Here is a 19,596-nt window from a genome sequence, read left to right on the forward strand (position 1 = left end):
CCCCCCTCCCGCTCCCGGGGGTAGAGGTCACGGGATGACGTTTGTTTCCCCGCCCTCCCTGCCGGCTGCGGCGAATCGGTGCTTGGAGCCGCGGCGGTCAGAGCCAATCAGCGGCGGGTTGCCCCGCGCCAATCAGGCGGGCCCTGGGGCTGCTTGGGTCCCGCCTCTTCCTCGGGCAGCCAATCAGGGCTCTCTGCTCCGCGCTGCTTCCCACACCCGCCCTTCCCTCCACCGCTGCGCGGAAGGGACCGGTACGTCCCGCCTCCTTGCCGCGCCTCGGCCAATGGGCGCGAGCCGCCCCGCCCCCTCCCGGCGCGCCGCACCCAATCGGCGCCGGCGCCGCCGTCAACACGCCCGCCCTCGTTCCCCCCCCCCCCCCCGCACACACACTCCCCTCCCTCGCCGCCGCGCGGGCTCCGGCCAATAGGGACAGCGGCGCCGCGGCCAATGGGCGGGCGGCGGGGGCGGGGCGCGGCGCGCGCCTGCGCGGCGGCGGGGGCACTGGGGGGGGGAAGGTTCTGGAGGCCGCCGCCATCTTAGCGCCGCGTCCGGCCGCCGCCGCCGCCGCCGCCGCTGCCGCCGCGAGCCGAGGAGGGCGGGTGAGCGCCAGGCCGGGAGGGGGACGTCACGGGCCCGGTGATGACGTCAGCGCCGGCCCGGGAGGGGGGGGCGGCGGCGGGCGCGCGAGGGAAGGAGGGGGGGGGAGCGCCGCGAGCTGAAGGATGGGGGGGGGGAAGGGAGGCGAGTGCGCCTGCGCGGGGCTGCGCCTCTGCCGCGCCACCCCGGGGCGGGGCCGCGACGCGCGGGGGCGGGGCCGCGCGGGGAAGGGGCGGGGCCAGGGCGCAGCCGGGTCGCCGCCGGGGGAGGGGCCCGGCGGGGGGGGGGGGAGAGAGAGAGAGACCGGTCTTCGCGGGGGGGGCGGGGCTTAGGCCGGCGGGGGCGGGGCCTCGGCGACAGGGTCCAGCTGGCGGGGCGGGGCCTCGCGGCGTGGGGGTGAGGGGCGGGGCTTCGCAATGGGGGGGCATCTGGGGCGGGGCTTGAAGTGCCCCCCCCCACCCTTTGCTTTGGGGTGAGGGGCTCTTGGCGTGGGGGGCGGGGCTATAGGGCAGGTGGGCGGGGCTTTGTTGGGGGGGGCCACGGGCGGGGACTGGGGGGTGCCCCCTGCTTTAGGGCGAGGGGGGTTTTCATTGAGGGGGCGGGGCTATAGTGAAGGGGGTGGGGCTTGTAGGGGCATGGGGCGGGGCTTGGGGTGCCCCCTACCTTGGGGCGAGGGGGGTTCTCGGTGTGGGGGGCGGGGCTATAGCAAAGGGGGCGGGGCTTGGGTGCCCCCTACTTTGGGGCGAGGGGGGTTCTCGGCGAGGGGGGCGGGGCTATAGGGAAGGGGGCGGGGCTTGGGTGCCCCCCGCCTTGGGGTGAGGGGGTTCTCGGTGTGGGAGGCGGGGCTATAACAAAGGGGGCGGGGCTTGGGGTCCCCCCCCACTATGAGGGAAGGGGGGGGCTGCTCCAGGGCAGGTTTCCCGAGCGGGTGGAGGCTGCAAAAGGGTGGTGGAGGGAGGGTTCGTTTTGGGGCGAATCGGGGCGTTTCTGAGCTCCGCCGGTGACCTCGTTTCCTGCCCGCAGGAAGCGCCCGGGAGCCTCCGCCAGCGCCGGCCGTCGGGGGGGCGCCCCCCACCGCGGGCCCAACATGGAGCCGGGGGGCTCGAACCCGCTGCAGGACCCGGTGAGCGGGGCCGTGGGGGGGGGGGGGGTGACATCACGCCCAGGGGGGTGGTGACATCACACCGAGGGGGGGTGACATCAGCGCTGACGCGACCCCCCCCCCCCCCCCCGTGTCTGTCCGTCCGTCCCCCCTCGCCAGGCCCAGGCGGACGCCATGACGTCGGACGACTTCGACATCGTCATCGAGGCCATGCTGGAGGCGCCCTACAAGAAGGAGGAGGTGAGGGGGGGGGCGGGGGGAGGCGCCGCGCCGCCGGGGTTGTTTTGGGGTCGATCCGGCCGCTTTTGGGGCCAGCTCCCGAGGCTCGCGGGACCCTCGGAGAGGCCCGGGGTCGTCCTTGGGCGTTTCGGGGTCGTTCCTAGGGATTTGGGGTCCCTTCGAAGCGTTTTGGAGTCCTTTTAGGAGAATTAAGGTCCCTTAGAAAGCACTTGGGTCATCTTTAAGCGTACGCATCATTCTTAGGAATTTGGGGCTATTTTAAGTGTTTTTAGGGTCGTTTCAGGAACATTGAGATCTTTTAGACGAGACTTGGATCATTTATAGGTGTTTGGGGTCATTCCTAGGGATTTGGGGCCACTTTGAGGTTTTTTGGGGTCATTTCAGGAGCACTGAGGTCCCTTAAAGGGACTTGGATCATTTTTAGGTGTTTCAATTGTTCTTATGGATTTAGGGTCACTTAAAGGATTTTTGGGGTTAGTTTAGGAGAACCGGGGTCATTTAGAGGGAGTTTGGGTCATTTTTAGATGTTTTGGAGTTATTCTTAGGAATTGGGGGCCACTTCAAGTGTTTTGGGGTTATTTCAGGAGAATTGAGATCTTTCAGAAGAGACTTGGATTATCTTTAGGTGTTTGGGGTCATTCTTAGGGATTTGGGGACACTTCGAGTTTTTTTGGGGTCATTTCAGGAGCGCTGAGATCCTTTGGAAAGGACTTGGATCATCTTTAGGTGTTTGGGGTTGTTCTTAGAGATTTGTCACCATTTTAAGCGTTTTTGGGGTTATTTCAAAAGCATCGAGATTTTTAGAAGAGTTTTGGATCATTTTCAAGTGCTTGGGTCATTTCTGTGGTTTTGGGATCACTTAAAGGATTTTGGGGGTTAGTTCAGGAGATCCGGGGCCATTTAGAGGGAGTTTGGGTCATTTTTAGGCGCTTGGGGATTATTCTTAGGAATCGGGGGCCACTTCAAGGATTTTTGGGGTCGTTTTAGAAGAATTGATGTCCCTTAGAAAGGACTTGGATCGTTTTTAGGTGTTTGGGGTCATTCCTAGGGATTTGGGGCCACTTTGAGATTTTTTGGGGTCATTTCAGGATTATTGAGGTCCCTTAGAAAGGACTTGGATCATTTTTAAGCATTTCGGTCGTTCTTGTGGATTTGGGGCTGTTTTGAGGGTTTTGGAGGTTATTTCAGGAACGTTAAAGTTCTTCAGAGGAGACTTGAATCATCTTCAAGTGTTTGGGTTGTTTCTATGGTTTTGGGGTCACTTAAAGAGTTTGGGGTGTTATTTCAAGAGAATTGGGGTTGTTTAGAGAGAGTTTGGGTCATTTTTAGGTGTTTGGGGTCATTCTTAGGGATTCGGGGCTATTTTGAGGGGTTTGGGGGTCATTTCAGGAGCATTGAGATCTTTTGGAAGAGACTTGGATCATCTTCAAGTGTTTCAATTATTCCCGTGGATTTGGGATCACTTAAAGGATTTTTGGGGTTAGTTCAGGAGAACCGGGGCCGTTTAGAGGGAGTTTGGGTCATTTTTAGATGTTTTGGAGTTATTCTTAGGAATTGAGGGCTATTTCAAGGGTTTTGGGTTATTTCAGGAGAACTGAGATGTTTTAGAAGGGATTTGGATCATTTTTAGGTGTTTTGGGGTCATTCCTATGAATTTGGAGCTGCTTTAAGGATTTTGGGTCATTTCAGGAGAATTGAGGTCTTTTACGAAGACTTTGCGTCGTTTTTAGGCGTTTGGGGCCATTTTGAGGGGTTTTGGGGGTTGTTTCAGGAGGATCGAGGTCCGTTGGAAGAGACTCGGATCGTCTTGAAGCGTTGGGGTTATTCTTAGGGATTTGGGGGCGGTTCAAGGTTTTTTGGGGTCATTTCAGCAGCATTGAGGCTCCTTGGAGAGAATTTATATCATTTTCAAGCCATTTGGGTTATTTTTAGGAATTTGGGGTTATTTCGAGGGTTTTTGGGGTCACTCTAGGCGCATTATGGTTATTTAAAGCAGCATTGAAGTGTGTTTAGGAGTTTTGGGTTCGTTCTTAGGAATTTAAAATCATATAAAAAGATTTTTGTGGCAATTTGGTTAATTCGGGTTTCTTAAAGCACCCGGGGGGGGGGGGCGCCCTGACCGATTTGGGCTCAATTTGAGCAGTTTTGGGTCCCCTAAAGCGCCTCGGGGGTTGCCAAAAGTGGGGGGGGGGGGTCCGCGGGCATTTTGGGGGGGGGGATTTGGGCCGGTTTTGGGGTCACTTTGGGGGATTTGGGGTCACTTTGGGGGGGGGGGAGGACGGGGCACCCTGAGGGATTTGGGGGCGATTCGGGGGAGATTGGGGTCACCCTCGGGTTGGGGGGGGGACACGGGGGGGACGATTTAAGGTTACCCTTAATGGTGTCGCCCTTAGGGGTCGGGGGAGGCGTTTTGGGGGCGTCCGAAGGCGTTTTGGGGGTTTCCGGAGGAATCCAGCCTCCCCTAGAGGAATTTTGGGGCCGTTTGGGGAGATTTTGGGGTCCCCGGCGCGCGGCGCTCACCTCTCCGTTCCTGTCCCCCCCCCCGTCCAGGCGCAGCCCGGCCCCTCCAAGGTGCCGACCGAGGCCCCCGCGGCGCAGGTGAGGTCGTGGGGGCGGTTTTGGGGCGCGGGGAGGCGGTTTTGGGGCGCGGGGGGGCGATTTTGGGGGTGCCGGGGGGGGGATCTCACCCCTGTTCCCCCCCCCCCCCCGCAGCAGCCGGCGGAGGAGCAGAACAAGGAGGCCAAGAAGGAGAGCGGGAGCAGCAGCGGGAGCAGGTCAGCGCCGCGGCGCGGTTTTGGGGGCGACTCCCGCGGTTTTGGGAGTGATTCCCACAATTTGGGGGCGATTCCCATGATTTCCGGGCAACTCACACAGCTTTGGGGGCAATTCCCGCAATTTTGGGGGCGATTCCCACGATTTTGGGGCGATTCCCATGATTTCTAGGCGACTCACGTAGCTTTGGGGGTAGTTCCTGTGATTTTGGGGCAATTCTCGCAATTTCCTGACAATTCCCGCGATTTTGGGGGCGATTCCCGCAATTTCGGGACTGTTCTCGCGATTTTGGGGCTATTCCCATGATTTCTGTGTGACTCACGTAGCTTTGGGGGCGATTCCCGTGATTTTGGGGGTGATTCCTGCAATTTTGGGGGCGATTCCCAAGATTTTGGGGCGATTCCATGATTTCCGGGCGACTCATGCAGCTTTGGGGGTGATTCCCGTGATTTTGGGGGTGATTCTCACGATTTCAGGATGATTCCCGTGATTTCGGGGGGATTCCTGCGATTTCCGGGTGACTTATGCAGCTTTGGGGGCGATTCAGGCGATTTTGGGGGCGATTCCTGTGATTTTGGGGGCAATTCCCACGATTTTGGGGCAATTCCTGCAATTTGGGGGTGATTCCCACAGCTTTGGGGGCGGTTCCCACGATTTTGGGGGCGGTTCCCACAATTTCTGGGCGATTCCCATGATTTCGGGCAATTCCCGCAATTTGGGGGTGATTCCCGCAGCTTCGGGGACGATTCAGGCGATTTTGGGGGCGATTCCCACGATTTGGGGGGGCAATTTGGGGCAACGGGGGGGTATTAAGGGCGTCGGGGGGCAACAACGAGGGGCTTTGGGCCAAAACGGGGGCGACAACAGTGTCGGGAGCGTTTCGGGGAGGAATTACGGGATTTTCACGAAAACAATACAGGAGGTTTTTAAGGCTATTAAGGGGATTTGGGGAATAATAAGGATTTTAGCGAGAATTAAGGATTTGGGGGGGGGAATTAAAGGTTTTTGGGAGCCGGGCGCGATTCTGGGGGACGAGGGGAGGTTTTTTGGCGAAACGACGAGGGGGATTTTGGGGGGAATTGGGGGTTTTGGGGGAAAATTGGGGGTTTTGGGGGGCGACAGGGGATTTTGCCGACGGAAAAAATGGGGGATTTGGGTGTTTTTTCGTTCTTTTAAGGGCCGTGGAGGCTCGTGGAGTTTGGGGGGGGGAATTAGGGCCCCGAGGGGCCGCCGAGGCGGGTGGGGGGGGGGGAAATTTGGGGCGAATCAGGGCCGTTTTGGGGGTCGCCGGCGCTGAACCTCGTCTCCGGCGGCGCCGGCAGCAGCAGGAAGAAGAGGAGCCGGAGCCGGAGCCGGAGCCGTGACCACAGACACAGGTAGGGTGACGCCGGGGGTCTCGCGGTGACACCGGGGGTCTCACGGTGACACCGGGGGTCTCGTGGTGACACCAAGGGTCTCGCGGTGACACCGGGGGTCTCCTGGTGATGCCAGGGTCTTACGGTGACGTTGAGAGTCCCGTGGTGACACCAAAGGTCTCATGGTGACACCGAGGGTCTTAGGGTGACACCGAGGGTCTCCTGGTGATGCCGGGGGTCTTATGGTGACGTCAAGAGTCCTGTGGTGACACCAAGGGTCTCATGGTGATGCTGAAGGTCCCACGGTGACATCAAGCCTCCCGTGGTGACGCCGGAGGTCCCATAGTGATGCCGAGGGTCCCATGGTGACATCAACAGTCCTATGATGACACCAAGGGTCCCATGGTGACACCAAGAGTCTCGTGGTGATGCCAGGGGTCTCACGGTGACATCAAGGGTCCCGTGGTGACGCCGGGGGTCCCATAGTGACACTAAGGCTCCCGTGGTGACGCCAGGGGTCTCATGGTGACACCAAGGGTCCCGTGGTGACTCTGGGGGTCCCACGGTGACACCAAGGGTCCCGTGGTGACATCAAGGCTCCCATGGTGACACTGGGGGGTCCCACAGTGACGCTGGGGGTCTCACGGTGACACCGAGGGTCCCATGGTGATGCCCAGGGTCCCGCGGTGACACTGGGGGTCTCACAGTGACGTCAAGGGTCCTGTGGCGATGCCAAGGGTCCCATGGTGACATCAAGACTCCTGCGGTGACACCAAAAGTCCCATGATGACACCAAGGGTCTCATGGTGATGCTGGGGGTCTCATGGTGACACCAAGGCTCCCGCGGTGACACCAAGGGTCCCGCGGTGACACCAGGGGTCCCATGGTGACATCAACGGTCCCATGGTGACACTAAGGCTCCCGCGGTGACACCAAGGGTCTCACGGTGACACCAAGGGTCCCACGGTGACATCAACAGTCCCATGGTGACACCAAAGGTCCCGCGGTGACACCGGGGGTCTCACGGTGACGCCAAAGAGTCCCGCGGTGACACCGTTTCCCCTCCCTCAAGCCGGAGCCGGGACCGGGATAGGGACCGTCGCCGCCGGAGCCGCAGCCGGGATCGCCGGAGCCGCCACCGCAGCCGGAGCCGGGAACGCCGGCGGGGCAGCCGCTCCCGCAGCCGGGAACGCCGGCGGGAGGAGAGAGCCCGGTACCGCGCCCCCTTTTTCCGCGTTTTATCCCCTTTTTTTTTGTTGTTGTTTTTTTTATGGCGTCGCCGCGTTTTCCGCGGCATTTTCCGGGGCGGATCCGGCTCTTTTCCGGGGCCGCCCCGACCGCCGTCTCCTCCCCGCCAGGCGCCGCTTCGGCCACAGCAAGAGCCCGCTCTACCGGGAGAAGAGCCCCGTGCGGTGAGTCCCGGGTTTCTTCGGAGAAGGGTGGGAAGGGGACACCGGAGAAAGGGGGGAGGTGACGCGGAGGTGACGCGTCCGCCCGTGTCCCCGTGTCCGTCCGTCTTTCCGCCGCCGCCAGGGAGCCGCTGGGCAGCCTCAGCCCCGAGGAGCGCGACGCCCGCACCGTCTTCTGCATGCAGCTGGCCGCCCGCATCCGTCCCCGCGACCTCGAGGACTTCTTCTCCGCCGTGGGCAAGGTGAGGGGACCGCCGCGACGTCCCCGAGGCCGCCGGGATGTTCCCGAGGCCGCCGGGATGTTCCCGAGGCCACCGGGACGTCCCTGAGGCTGCCGGGATGTTCCTGAGGCCACTGGGATGTTCCTGAGGCCACTGGGACGTTCCTGAGGCTGCTGGCACGTTCCCGAGGCCACCGGGACGTTCCCAAGGCCACCGGGACGTTCCTGAGGCTGCTGGCACGTTCCCGAGGCCACCGGAGCATCTCTGAGGCCACCAGGGTGTTCCTGAGGCCACCGGGACATTCCCGAGGCCACCAGGGTGTTCCTGAGGTCTCTGGGGCGTCCTCGAGGTTGCCGGGACGTCCCTGAGGCCACCGGGATGTTCCCGAGGCCACCAGGACGTTCCTGAGGCCGCCAGGACTTTCTTGAGGTCACCGGGATGTTCCTGAGGTTGCCAGGGTGTTCCCGAGGCCACCAGGGTGTTCCCGAGGTTGTCGGGACGTTCTTGAGGCCACCAGGGCGTTCCCAAGGCCGCCGGGATGTTCCTGAGGCCACCGGGACATTCCCGAGGCCACCAGGGTGTTCCTGAGGTCTCTGGGGCGTCCTCGAGGTTGCCGGGACGTCCCTGAGGCCACCGGGATGTTCCCGAGGCCACCAGGGTGTCCCCAAGGCCGCCGGGACGTTCCTGAGGCCGCCGGGACGTTCCTGAGGCCACCAGGGCATCCCTGAGGTCACCGGGTTGTTCCCGAGGCCACCAGGACGTTCCCGAGGCCACCAGGACGTTCCTGAGGCCGCCAGGACTTTCTTGAGGTCACCGGGATGTTCCTGAGGTTGCCAGGGTGTTCCCGAGGCCACCAGGGTGTTCCCGAGGTTGTCGGGACGTTCTTGAGGCCACCAGGGCGTTCCCAAGGCCGCCGGGATGTTCCTGAGGCCGCTGGGACGTTCCCGAGGCTGCCAGGACACTCCCGAGGCCACCAGGACGTTCCCGAGGCCACCGGGGCATCCCCGAGGCCACCAGGGTGTTCCCGAGGCCACCAGCACGTTCCCAAGGACACCAGGACGTTCCCGAGGCTGCCGGGACGTTCCCAAGGCCACTGGGAAGTTCCCGAGGCCACCAGGGTGTCCTCGAGGTCTCTGGGGTGTTCCTGAGGCCACCTGGGTGTTCCTGAGGTCTCTGGGGCATCCCCAAGGCCACCAGGACATTCCTAAGGACACCAGGACGTTCCCGAGTCCATCGGGGCATTCCCGAGGCCACCAGGGTGTCCTCGAGGCCACTAGGGCATCCCCGAGGCCACCAGGACGTTCCCAAGGACACCAGGATGTCCTTGAGGCTGCTGGGACGTCCCTGAGGCCACCAGCGTGTTCTTGAGGCTGCCAGGACGTTCCTGAGGCCACCGGGACGTTCCTGAGGCCACCAGGGCATCCCCGAGGCCACCAGGACATTCCCAAGGCCACCAGGGTGTTCCTGAGGCCGCAGGGACGTTCCCGAGGACACCAGAGCGTTCCCGAGGCCACTGGAGTGTCCCCAAGGCCACCAAGGTGTTCCCGAGGCCACCGGGACGTTCCTGAGGCCGCTGGAGCATCCCCAAGGCCACCAGGACGTTCCTGAGGCCACTGGGACATTCCTGAGGCCACCAGGACGTTCCCGAGGCCACCGGGGCCGTCGTTGGGCCACCGCTTGGCCTGGAGCCGCCTCCTGGTGCCTCCTCTGGGGCTCCCATCCCGTTTCCGGGACCGGCAGCCACCTCGTGTCACCCTCGTGGTCTCCTCATACCTCCTTGAGGCGTCCGGTCACCTCCATGGGGCCACCGAGTGCTTCGTGTCCCCTCTCAGGGTCTCCTCGTCTTCTTCTTGGTGTCCCCAGCCACTTCGTGTCCCTCTCACGGCGTTTTGGGGTCACTTGGGCAGCTCGAGGTCCCATCACGGTCACCCTAGTTTGCTCCCCAGGGTCACCGTCACCTCTTTGGAGCCGTTGTCCCCTCCTGGGGCTCCCCGGCCACCTCGTGTCCCCCTCACCGTCCTCCATCCCTTCCCTGGGACCATTGGCCACCTCCCCAGGGCCACCAAGTGCCTCGAGTCCCTCCTGGTCGCCCCCTTCCAGGACTTGTGTCACCCTCATGGTCCCCGGTGTCTCCTGGTCGCCCCCTTCCAGGACTTGTGTCACCCTCGTGGTCCTTGGTGTCTCCTGGTCGCCCCCTTCCAGGACTCATCACTCTCCGGGTCTTGGTGTCCCATCATGTCCCCGCTCCGTAGGGCCACCGGCACCTTCGTGGGGCCACCTGGGCGGCCTCCGGGTGCTCCCGGTGCCCTCCTGGGGGGGCCTAGATCCCCCGTCTGTCTGTCCGTCCATCCCTGGTGGGCGGCCAACGTCCCCGTGTCCCCCGGCGCAGGTGCGGGACGTGCGGATCATCTCGGACCGCAACTCGCGGCGCTCCAAGGGCATCGCCTACGTGGAGTTCTGCGAGATCCAGTCGGTGCCCCTGGCCATCGGCCTCACGGGCCAGCGCCTCCTCGGCGTGCCCATCATCGTCCAGGCCTCCCAGGTGGGTCTGCCGTGGGGCTGGGGGAGGTCGCCGTGGGACTGGGACACCCTAGGGTGATCAGGGATGGGATGAGGTTCTGATGGGGCAGCGTCTCCTTGGGGTGTCCATCGTTGTCCAGGTCTTCTGGGTGGGCTGCCGTGGGGCTGGGGGAGCTGCTGGGGGGCTGGGGGAGGTCACCATGGGGTGGGAAAGCCACCGTGGGGCTGGGGGAGCCGCCGTGGGGCTGGGGCACCCCGGGGTGGTCATGAACATGAGATGGTTGTGATGGGGCAGCATCTCCTTGGGGTGTCCATCATCATCCAGGTCTTCTGGATGGGCTGCCATGGGGCTGGGAGGGCTGCCATGGGGTTGAGGAGGCCGCCGTGGGGCTGGGGAGGTCGCCATGGGGCTGGGACACCCTAGGGTGATCAGGGATGGGAAGAGGTTCTGATGGGGCAGCGTCTCCTCGGGGTGTCCGTCATCGTCCAGGCCTCCCGGGTGGGTCGCCATGGGGCTTGGGGAGGTCACCATGGGGCTGGGGGAGCCGCCGTGGGGCTGGGGCACCCTACGGTGATTGGGGATGAGGGCTGGTTGTGATGGGGCAGCATCTCCTTGGGGTGTCCATCATTGTCCAGGTCTTCTAGATGGGCCGCTGTGGGGCTGGGGGGTCTGCCGCGGGGCTGGGGGAGGTCACCATGGGGGTGGGAAAGCCACCGTGGGGCTGGGGGGGGTCGCCATGGGGCTGGGACGCCCTAGGGTGATCAGGGATGGGAAGAGGTTCTGATGGGGCAGCGTCTCCTTGGGGTGTCCATCATCATCCAGGTCTTCTGGATGGGCTGCCATGGGGCTGGGGGAGCTGCTGTGGGGCTGGGGGAGGTCACCATGGGGGTGGGAAAGCTGCTGTGGGGCTGGGGGAGCCGCCATGGGGCTGGGACACCTTAGGGTGATCAGGGATGGGAAGAGGTTCTGATGGGGCAGTGTCTCCTTGGGGTGTCCGTCATCGTCCAGGCCTCCCGGGTGGGTCGCCATGGGGCTTGGGGAGGTCACCATGGGGCTGGGGGAGCCGCCGTGGGGCTGGGGCACCCTACGGTGATTGGGGATGGGGGGTGGTTGTGATGGGGCAGCATCTCCTTGGGGTGTCCATCATCGTCCAGGTCTTCTAGATGGGCCGCTGTGGGGCTGGGGGGTCTGCCGTGGGGCTGGGGGAGGTCACTGTGGGTTGGGAAAGCTGCTGTGGGGCTGGGGGAGCTGCCGTGGGGCTGGGCACCTGCTGTGGGGCTGGGGCACCCCAGGGTGGTCATGAACGTGAGATGGTTGTGATGGGGCAGCATCTCCTTGGGGTGTCCATCATCGTCCAGGTCTTCTGGATGGGCTCCCATGGGGTAGGGGGGAGCTGCTGTGGGGCTGGGGGAGGTCACCATGGGTTGGGAAAGCTGCTGTGGGGCTGGGGGAGCCGCCATGGGGCTGGGACACCCTAGGATGATCAGGGATGGGAAGAGGTTCTGATGGGGCAGTGTCTCCTTGGGGTGTCCATCATCATCCAGGCCTCCCGGGTGGGTCGCCATGGGGCTTGGGGAGGTCACCATGGGGCTGGGGGAGCCGCCGTGGGGCTGGGGCACCCTACGGTGATTGGGGATGGGGGGTGGTTGTGATGGGGCAGCATCTCCTTGGGGTGTCCGTCATCGTCCAGGTCTTCTGGATGGGCCGCCGTGGGGCTGGGGGAGCTGCCGTGGGGCTGGGGGAGGTCACCATGGGGCTGGAGGAGGTCACCATGGGGCTGGGAAAGCCGCCGTGGGGCTCGGGGAGACGCTACGGGGCTGGCAGGGCCCTTATGGGGCTTGGAGAAGACCATGGGACTCAGTAGGGTGGGGACGCCACGGGGTTGGAGGACTCCCACGACCTCGAGGCGGTTCTACGGCTGCCGTGGGGCCGAGGGAGGTGCTGTGGGGCCGGGGCGGACGCCGTGGGGCCCCCCGACCCCCCCCTTACACCCGTCCCTCTCTCCAGGCGGAGAAGAACCGGCTGGCGGCCATGGCCAACAACCTGCAGAAGGGCAGCGGCGGCCCCATGCGCCTCTACGTGGGCTCCCTCCACTGCAACATCACCAAGGAGATGCTGCGCGGCATCTTCGAGCCCTTCGGCAAGGTGACCCGGCGCGGGGGGGGACGCGGTCGGGTCACGGGGACGTCGTCGGGGGGCCACGGGACCACGGGTTGGGCGGTGGGAGCGGGGTTGGGGGGGCGCGTAGGGAGGTGGTGGCGTCTCCAGGAACAGCCCCCGGTTGGAGGGCCCCAGGGACAAGATCGGGTCATGGGGACGTGTTTGAGGGACTTAAGGCGGCGTTTGGGTTCTGGGGACCCAATTTGAGGGACCCAGGGAGAAGATGGGGTCGTGGGGATGAGCTTGAGGGACCTAAGGAGACGTTCGGGGTCTTGGGGACCCAGTTTGGGGGAACGTAGGGACAATATCAGGTCGTGGGGACGTGTTTGAGGGACCTAGGGAGACTTTTGGGTCTTGAGGACCCAGTTTGAGGGACCCAGGGACAAGATTGGGTCATGGGGACGTGTTTGAGGGACTTAAGGCGGCGTTTGGGTTCTGGGGACCCAATTTGAGGGACCCAGGGAGAAGATGGGGTCGTGGGGATGAGCTTGAGGGACCTAAGGAGACGTTTGGGGTCTTGGGGACCCAGTTTGGGGGAACGTAGGGACAATATCAGGTCATGGGGACGTGTTTGAGGGACCTAGGGAGACTTTTGGGTCTTGAGGACCCAGTTTGAGGGACCCAGGGAGAAGATCAGGTCGTGGAGACATGGTTGAGGGACCTAAGGAGGTGTTTAGGTCTTGGGGAGCCAGTTTGAGGGCCCCAGGGACAAACTTGGGTCGTGGGGACGTGGCTGAGGAAACTAAGATGCCGTTTGGGTCCTGGGGACCCAGTTTGAGGATCTTGGGGATGAGATGGGGTCATGGTGACATGTTTGAGGGACCCAAGGAGACGTTTGGGGTCTTGGGGACCCAGTTTGAGGAAATACAGAGACAAAATCAGGTTCTGGGGACGTGTTTGAGGGACCTAAGGAGACGTTGGGGTCTTGGGGACCCAGTTTGAGGGAACATAGGGACAACATCAGGTTGTGGGGACGTGGTTGAGGGACCCAAGGAGACGTTCGTGTCCCGGGGACCCAGTTTGAGGGAACATAGGGACAAAATCAGGTTGTGGGGACGTGGTTGAGGGACCCAAGGAGACGTTCGTGTCCTGGGGACCCAGTTTGAGGGAACATAGGGACAACATCAGGTTCTGGGAACGTATTTGAGGGACCCAAGGAGACGTTCATGTCCTGGGGACCCAGTTTGGGGGAACGTAGGGACAATATCAGGTTCTGGGGACGTGGTTGAGGGACCCAAGGAGACGTTTGGGGTCTTGGGGACCCAGTTTGGGGGAACATAGGGACAATATCAGGTTCTGGGGACGTGGTTGAGGGACCCAAGGAGACGTTTGGGGTCTTGGGGACCCAGTTTGGGGGAACATAGGGACAATATCAGGTTCTGGGGACGTGGTTGAGGGACCCAAGGAGACGTTTGGGGTCTTGGGGACCCAGTTTGGGGGAACATAGGGACAATATCAGGTTCTGGGGACGTGGTTGAGGGACCCAAGGAGACGTTTGGGGTCTTGGGGACCCAGTTTGGGGGAACATAGGGACAATATCAGGTTCTGGGGACGTGGTTGAGGGACCCAAGGAGACGTTTGGGGTCTTGGGGACCCAGTTTGGGGGAACATAGGGACAATATCAGGTTCTGGGGACGTGGTTGAGGGACCCAAGGAGACATTTGGGTCCTGGGGACCCAGTTTGAGGGAACGTAGGGACAAAATCAGGTTGTGGGGACGTGTTTGAGGGACCTAAGGAGATATTTGGGTCCTGGGGACCCAGTTTGAGGGAACGTAGGGACAAAATCAGGTTGTGGGGACGTGTTTGAGGGACCTAAGGAGATATTTGGGTCCTGGGGACCCAGTTTGAGGGAACATAGGGACGAGATCAGGTTGTGGGGACGTGTTTGAGGGACCCAAGGAGATGTTCGTGTCTTGGGGACCCAATTTGAGGGAACGCAGGGACAAAATCAGGTTGTGGGGACGTGTTTGAGGGACCCAAGGAGACGTTCGTGTCCTGGGGACCCAGTTTGGGGAACATAGGGACAAAATCAGGTTCTGGGGACGTCTTTGAGGGACCCAAGGAGACGTTTGGGGTCTTGGGGACCCAGTTTGGGGAACGTAGGGACAGTATCAGGTCATGGGGACGTATTTGAGGGACCCAAGGAGACGTTCGTGTCCCGGGGACCCAATTTGAGGACCCTGGGGCACAAGATGGAGTCACGAGGATGAGGCTGAGGAACCTCAACGCCGCCACCGACCCCTTTTCTCCTTCCTCTTCCCTCTCCCGGCAGATCGACAGCATCGTGCTGATGCGGGACCCCGACACCGGCCAGTCCAAGGGCTACGGCTTCATCACGGTGAGTGACCCGTCCCCACCCCGGCGTCCCCGGTGGTGGTGTCCCCACGCCGCCGTGACGCCCCCCCCTTGCCGTGACGCCCCGCAGTTCGCCGAGGCCGAGTGCGCCCGCCGCGCCCTGGAGCAGCTCAACGGCTTCGAGCTGGCCGGCCGCCCCATGCGCGTGGGGCAGGTGACGGAGCGGCTCGACGGCACCACCGACATCACCTTTCCCCGAGGGCAACGAGGAAGCCGAGCTGGCCGGGGCCACCGGGCGCCTCCAGCTCATGGCCAAGTTGGCCGAAGGTTTGGGGGGGGACGACGGGGAGGACTTGGCCGTGGGGCCGGGCGCCGTGGGGCTGGTGGTCGCCTTAGGGGATCTCTGTGGGCTTGGTGGGGTTGGCTGGAGGAGGTGGCCTGGGGGTATCTATGGGGCTTGGGGGCCTCCTAGGAGGCATCTGTGGGGCAGGATGGGGCTCTATGGGGCAGCTATGGGGCTGGGGTGGGTCTTAGAAGGGTTTTGTGGGCCTGGGGGGTCTCTAGGAGGCGAAATGGGGTGCGCTGGGGGGTGTCTATGGGCTGGGGGGCTCCTAGGGGGCATCTGTGGGGCAGGATGGGGCTCTATGGGGCAGCTATGGGGCTGGGGCGGGTCTTAGAAGAACTTTATGGGCCTGGGGGGTCTCTAGGAGGCGAAATGGGGTGCGCTGGGGGGTGTCTATGGGGCTGGGGGGCTCCTAGGGGGCATCTATGGGGCAGGATGGGGCTCTATGGGGCAGCTATGGGGCTGGGGCGGGTCTTAGAAGAACTTTATGGGCCTGGGGGGTCTCTAGGAGGCGAAATGGGGTGCGCTGGGGGGTGTCTATGGGGCTGGGGGCTACTAGGGGGCATCTATGGGGCAGGATGGGGCTCTATGGGGCAGCTATGGGGCTGGGGCGGGTCTTAGAAGGGCTTTATGGGCCTGGGGGGTCTCTAGGGGGTTCAATGGGGTGCGCTGGGAGGTGTCTATGGGGCTGGGGGGCTCCTAGGGGGCATCTATGGGGCAGGATGGGGCTCTATGGGGCAGCTGTGGGGCAGGATGGGGCTCTGTGGGGCAGCTATGGGGCTGGGGCGGGTCTTAGGAGGGTTTTGTGGGCCCGGGGGGCTTGTGTGGGGCTGGGGGGGGCGAGGCCGGGCGGCCCTGCCCCACGGCGTGTGGTCCCCCCACACACACACACAGCCCCCCCTCTTTCTCTGCCCCCCAGGTTCGGGGCTGCAGCTGCCCGGCACGGCCCAGGCCGCCCTGCAGCTCAACGGGGCCCTGCCGCTGGGGGCCCTCAACCCCGCCGCCCTCACCGGTAACGGGGGGGGGCGCTATGGGGCTGGGGGGGGTCCCTGGGGGTCCCTATGGGGCTGGGAGGGGGTCCTGGGGGGATCCCTGGGGGGCTGGGAGGGGTCGCTATGGGGCTGGGGAGGGGCCCTATGGGTCCGGAGAGGGTCCCAGGGGTTCTGGGGAGGCTCCTTGGGGGTCCCTATAGGGCCGGAGAAGGTCCCTATGGGGCTGGGGAGGGGCCCTGGGGATCCCTATGGGGCTGGAGAGGGTCCCTATGGGGCTGGGGGGGGTCCCTATGGGGCTGGGGGTGTCCCTGGGGGTCCCTATGGGGCCAGAGGGGTTGCTATGAGGCTGGGGAGGGGCCCTATGGGGCTGGAGAGGTCCCTGTAGGGCTGGAGGGAGTTGCTATGGGGCTGGGGGTGTCCTTGGTGGTCCCTATGGGGCTGGAGAGGCTCCCTATGGGGCTGGGGGGGGTCCCCGGGGGTCCCTATGGGGCTGGAGGCATCCCTGGGGGTCTCTATGGGGCTGGGGGAGTCGCCGTGGGTCTGAACCCCCCCCCCGCCTGCCCCCCAGCCCTGAGCCCGGCGCTGAACCTGGCCTCGCAGACCCTGGCGTCCCAGTGCCTCCAGCTCTCGGGGCTCTTCACCCCCCAGACCATGTGAGGGGGCGGGGCCTGGGACTGGAGGGGGCGGGGCCTCCGGGGCGGGGCCTCCGGAGGGGGCGGGGCCCGGGCAGGGCAGGGTCTGGGGTCGGCCCCTGGGGCCACACTGTGCTGCCAGGGGGGTGTGGGGGCGTGGTTTGGCTTTTGGGGGCGTGGCTTGGACTGACTGGGCGTGGTTTAGCTTTGGGGCGGAGCTTAGCTTGGGGGCGGGGCCTAGAGCCCAGGGAGGGAAGGTCCATGGTTGGCCACTGGGGCCACACTGGGCTGCCTGGGGGGCGGGGGGTTGTTGGCTTGGGGGCGGGGCTTCGGCTTGGCTGGGGGCGGGGCTTCGGCTTGGGGGCGTGGGTGGGCGTGGTTTGGCGTGGGGGCGGGGCCTGGAGCCCTGCAAGGGGGGGGTGGGTTGCGGTCAGCCCCTGGGTTACCCAGTGGAGGCCAGACTGGGCTGGCGGGGGGGGGGCGGGGCTACATGGAGGGGGGCGTGGCTAAAGTTGCTGGGCGGGGCTCGGCACGGGGGGCGGGGCCACTGCCAGGGTTCTGACCTCCTTCTCCCCCCCCAACAGGTAACGCGGCCCCTCCCTCTCCCCCGGGGGAGGGGAAGCTCCGCCCCCCTCCGCCCCGCCCCCCTCCCGGCTCCGGCCCCGCCCCTCTCCCGGCTCCAGCCCCGCCCCCCCCGAGCCGCGCCGGCTCCGCCCCCTGGTGGGGCAGAGCCCCACTGCGGGGTGGGGGGGGGTGCGCGGAGGGCGGGGGCCCCCCCCCGTGTTGGGGGGGGAGAAGGGGAGTGGGGGGCGGGGCAACCACTGGCCCCGCCCCCTCCCCTCCCCCCCTTTCCCCCCCCGTGCCGCCGCCGGCTCCGATTTTTTTTTCTGGGTTTTTCTCTTTTTTTTTTTTTTCGTTTATTTGGGTTTTTTGTTTTTGTTTTTTTTCTTTATCGGAAATCGAATAAAAAACCACAAAAACGGTCGCGAACGGCCCCGATTCGGCCCCGTTTCTGGGGGGGGGAGGGGGCGGGGCTTCGCCTTCCCCTCCCCCCGCGCGCGCGTGCGCCGGCCAATCACCACGCTCACTGCCGGGCAGCGCAAGGTTTATTGGAGGGCGGGAGGCCACGCCCCCCCACCAAGATGGCCGCCGGCGCCTCGAAGCGGCTGCGCTGCCCCTTTAAGAGGGGGCTTAAAGGGGCGGGAGCTGGGCGCGACAAAGAGGCGCCTGCGCCTTTAAGGGCCTCCTTAAAGGGGAAGCGCTTCAATCCTGGGCCCTTAAAGGGGAGGAGGCAGCTTCCCCCTAGGAACCGCCTTTAAGTTGGTGACTTTAAGACGCTCCCGTTTAGTGTCAGGAGGGCAAATAAAGCTGCTCCTAAATCGCCGGCAGATGGGGCAACACGGCCCTGTCCTTAAAGGGGAAGGGGCTTCGACGCGCTCTTAAAGGTGAGGAGGAGGAGGAAGGGCGAAGCGTGGCGGCGGCGGGGGGGGGGGTAAAACCGGCACATGTCCTCCGGATAAAAAAAAAAACGAGCCCTTAAAGGGGCGAGCGGAAGCGCCGCCTCAGGGGGCCTGTGCCTTTAAGCGCCGCTTAAAGGGGAGGCGCGGACAGGAGGACAAAAATAACCGGGGGAGGGGGTTCAAAAAACAGTGCGGGGGACAGAAAAGCGGCCGGTGGTCGCCGCGCCTTTAAAGCTTAAAGGCGAAGCTGCCTTAAAGGGGCGGCGCCAGCCGGAGTCGGCGGCTCTTAAAGGGGAGGGGGGGGTCGCCCTGCTCTTAAAGGGGCAGCGCCACGTGGCTCTTAAAGGGGCAACACCCCCCCCCATTCTTAAAAGGGGTGGGTGCCCCCCAACTCTTGGGAGGTGTGGGCCCACCGGCCTCTTAAAGGGGCAGCACCACCCAGCTCTTAAAGGGGGCAACGCTAGGACCCACCACTCTTAAAAGGGCAACGCCACGCCCACACACACACCCACGCCCACCCACACCTTAAAGGGCCAGCGCGTCTCAGAGGATGGAGAGCTCGTTGCAGGACTTGGAGCGCCGCTTGACGAGGCGGCCGGCACGGGGGGGGGGACAAGGGACATTGGGGGGGGTCTCCTGTGGGGCAGGACGTGGTCCTGTGGGGAGGGGACACGGGGGTCCCATGGGGAGATAGGGGACACAGGGGGGGGGGTCCCATGGTGGGGGACATGGGGGTGGGCAGAGGGGGCTTCCTCACCGCGGGGGGAACGACCCTCATCTGCATGGCCACGCCCCCCAGCCAGCTAGGACACGCCCCCCAGTCTGCTTAGCCACGCCCCCACCATGCACACACACACCCCCAGTCCTCTGCGCTGCACTGCCCTGATGGGGATGGAACCGGCCTCATCTGCATAGCCACGCCCCCCTCCACCAATCAGGACGCCCGCCCTCTGTTCTCTAGCCACGCCCCCTCTGTGTAGCCACGCCCCCACCGTGCCTCCTCCCCCAAGCAGCTCTCTGCCCTGCGCAGCTGCAGAATGCCCCTCCCTCATCTGCATAGCCACGCCCCCTCCACCAATCAGGATGCCCGCCCTCTTTTGCCTAGCCACGCCCCTTCTACCTAGCCACGCCCCCACCGTGCCTTCCCCCCCACCCCCAGCAGCTCTCTGCCCTGCACTGCCCCCTCATATGCATAGCCACGCCCCCACTGGCCCAAGGACACGCCCCCTCGGCTGCATGGACACGCCCACCAGCATGTCTGGTTGCGCCCCTAGCTGGCACTGGGGAGGGGGGGCTCATTTGCATGCCAGGCCCCGCCCCAGCAGCCACGGTGGTGGCCCCTGCCTCATTTGCATGGGAGCCACGCCCCCTTCATTTGCATGGGCACCACCCCCTCATTTGCATGCAATGGTCTGGGGTGTCCCCTGGTTGCTTGCCCCGGCCTCGTTTGCATATGAAGCCACGCCCCTCATTTGCATGTGATGCCACGTTCCAGA

General features: G+C 64.1%; 1 protein-coding gene across 1 annotated transcript; it reads left to right on the forward strand.

Annotated features, from left to right (window-relative positions):
• The first annotated feature begins 499 nt into the window (after positions 1-499).
• Positions 500-17,307, forward strand: LOC136995181 (probable RNA-binding protein 23). The gene is given in 17 exon segments (XM_067314995.1): positions 500-599; positions 1,621-1,720; positions 1,859-1,939; positions 4,490-4,537; positions 4,652-4,713; positions 6,034-6,087; positions 7,139-7,279; positions 7,425-7,478; positions 7,600-7,717; positions 10,086-10,238; positions 12,225-12,362; positions 14,651-14,716; positions 14,804-14,934; positions 14,936-15,000; positions 15,936-16,028; positions 16,577-16,661; positions 17,225-17,307. Coding segments are annotated over 16 exon segments (1,329 nt in total). The 5' UTR covers positions 500-599; positions 1,621-1,684; the 3' UTR covers positions 17,229-17,307.
• Positions 17,308-19,596: the final 2,289 nt, after the last annotated feature.

Source organism: Apteryx mantelli, chromosome 39 (assembly GCF_036417845.1).
Source record: "Apteryx mantelli isolate bAptMan1 chromosome 39, bAptMan1.hap1, whole genome shotgun sequence".
Classification (NCBI taxonomy): domain Eukaryota; kingdom Metazoa; phylum Chordata; class Aves; order Apterygiformes; family Apterygidae; genus Apteryx; species Apteryx mantelli.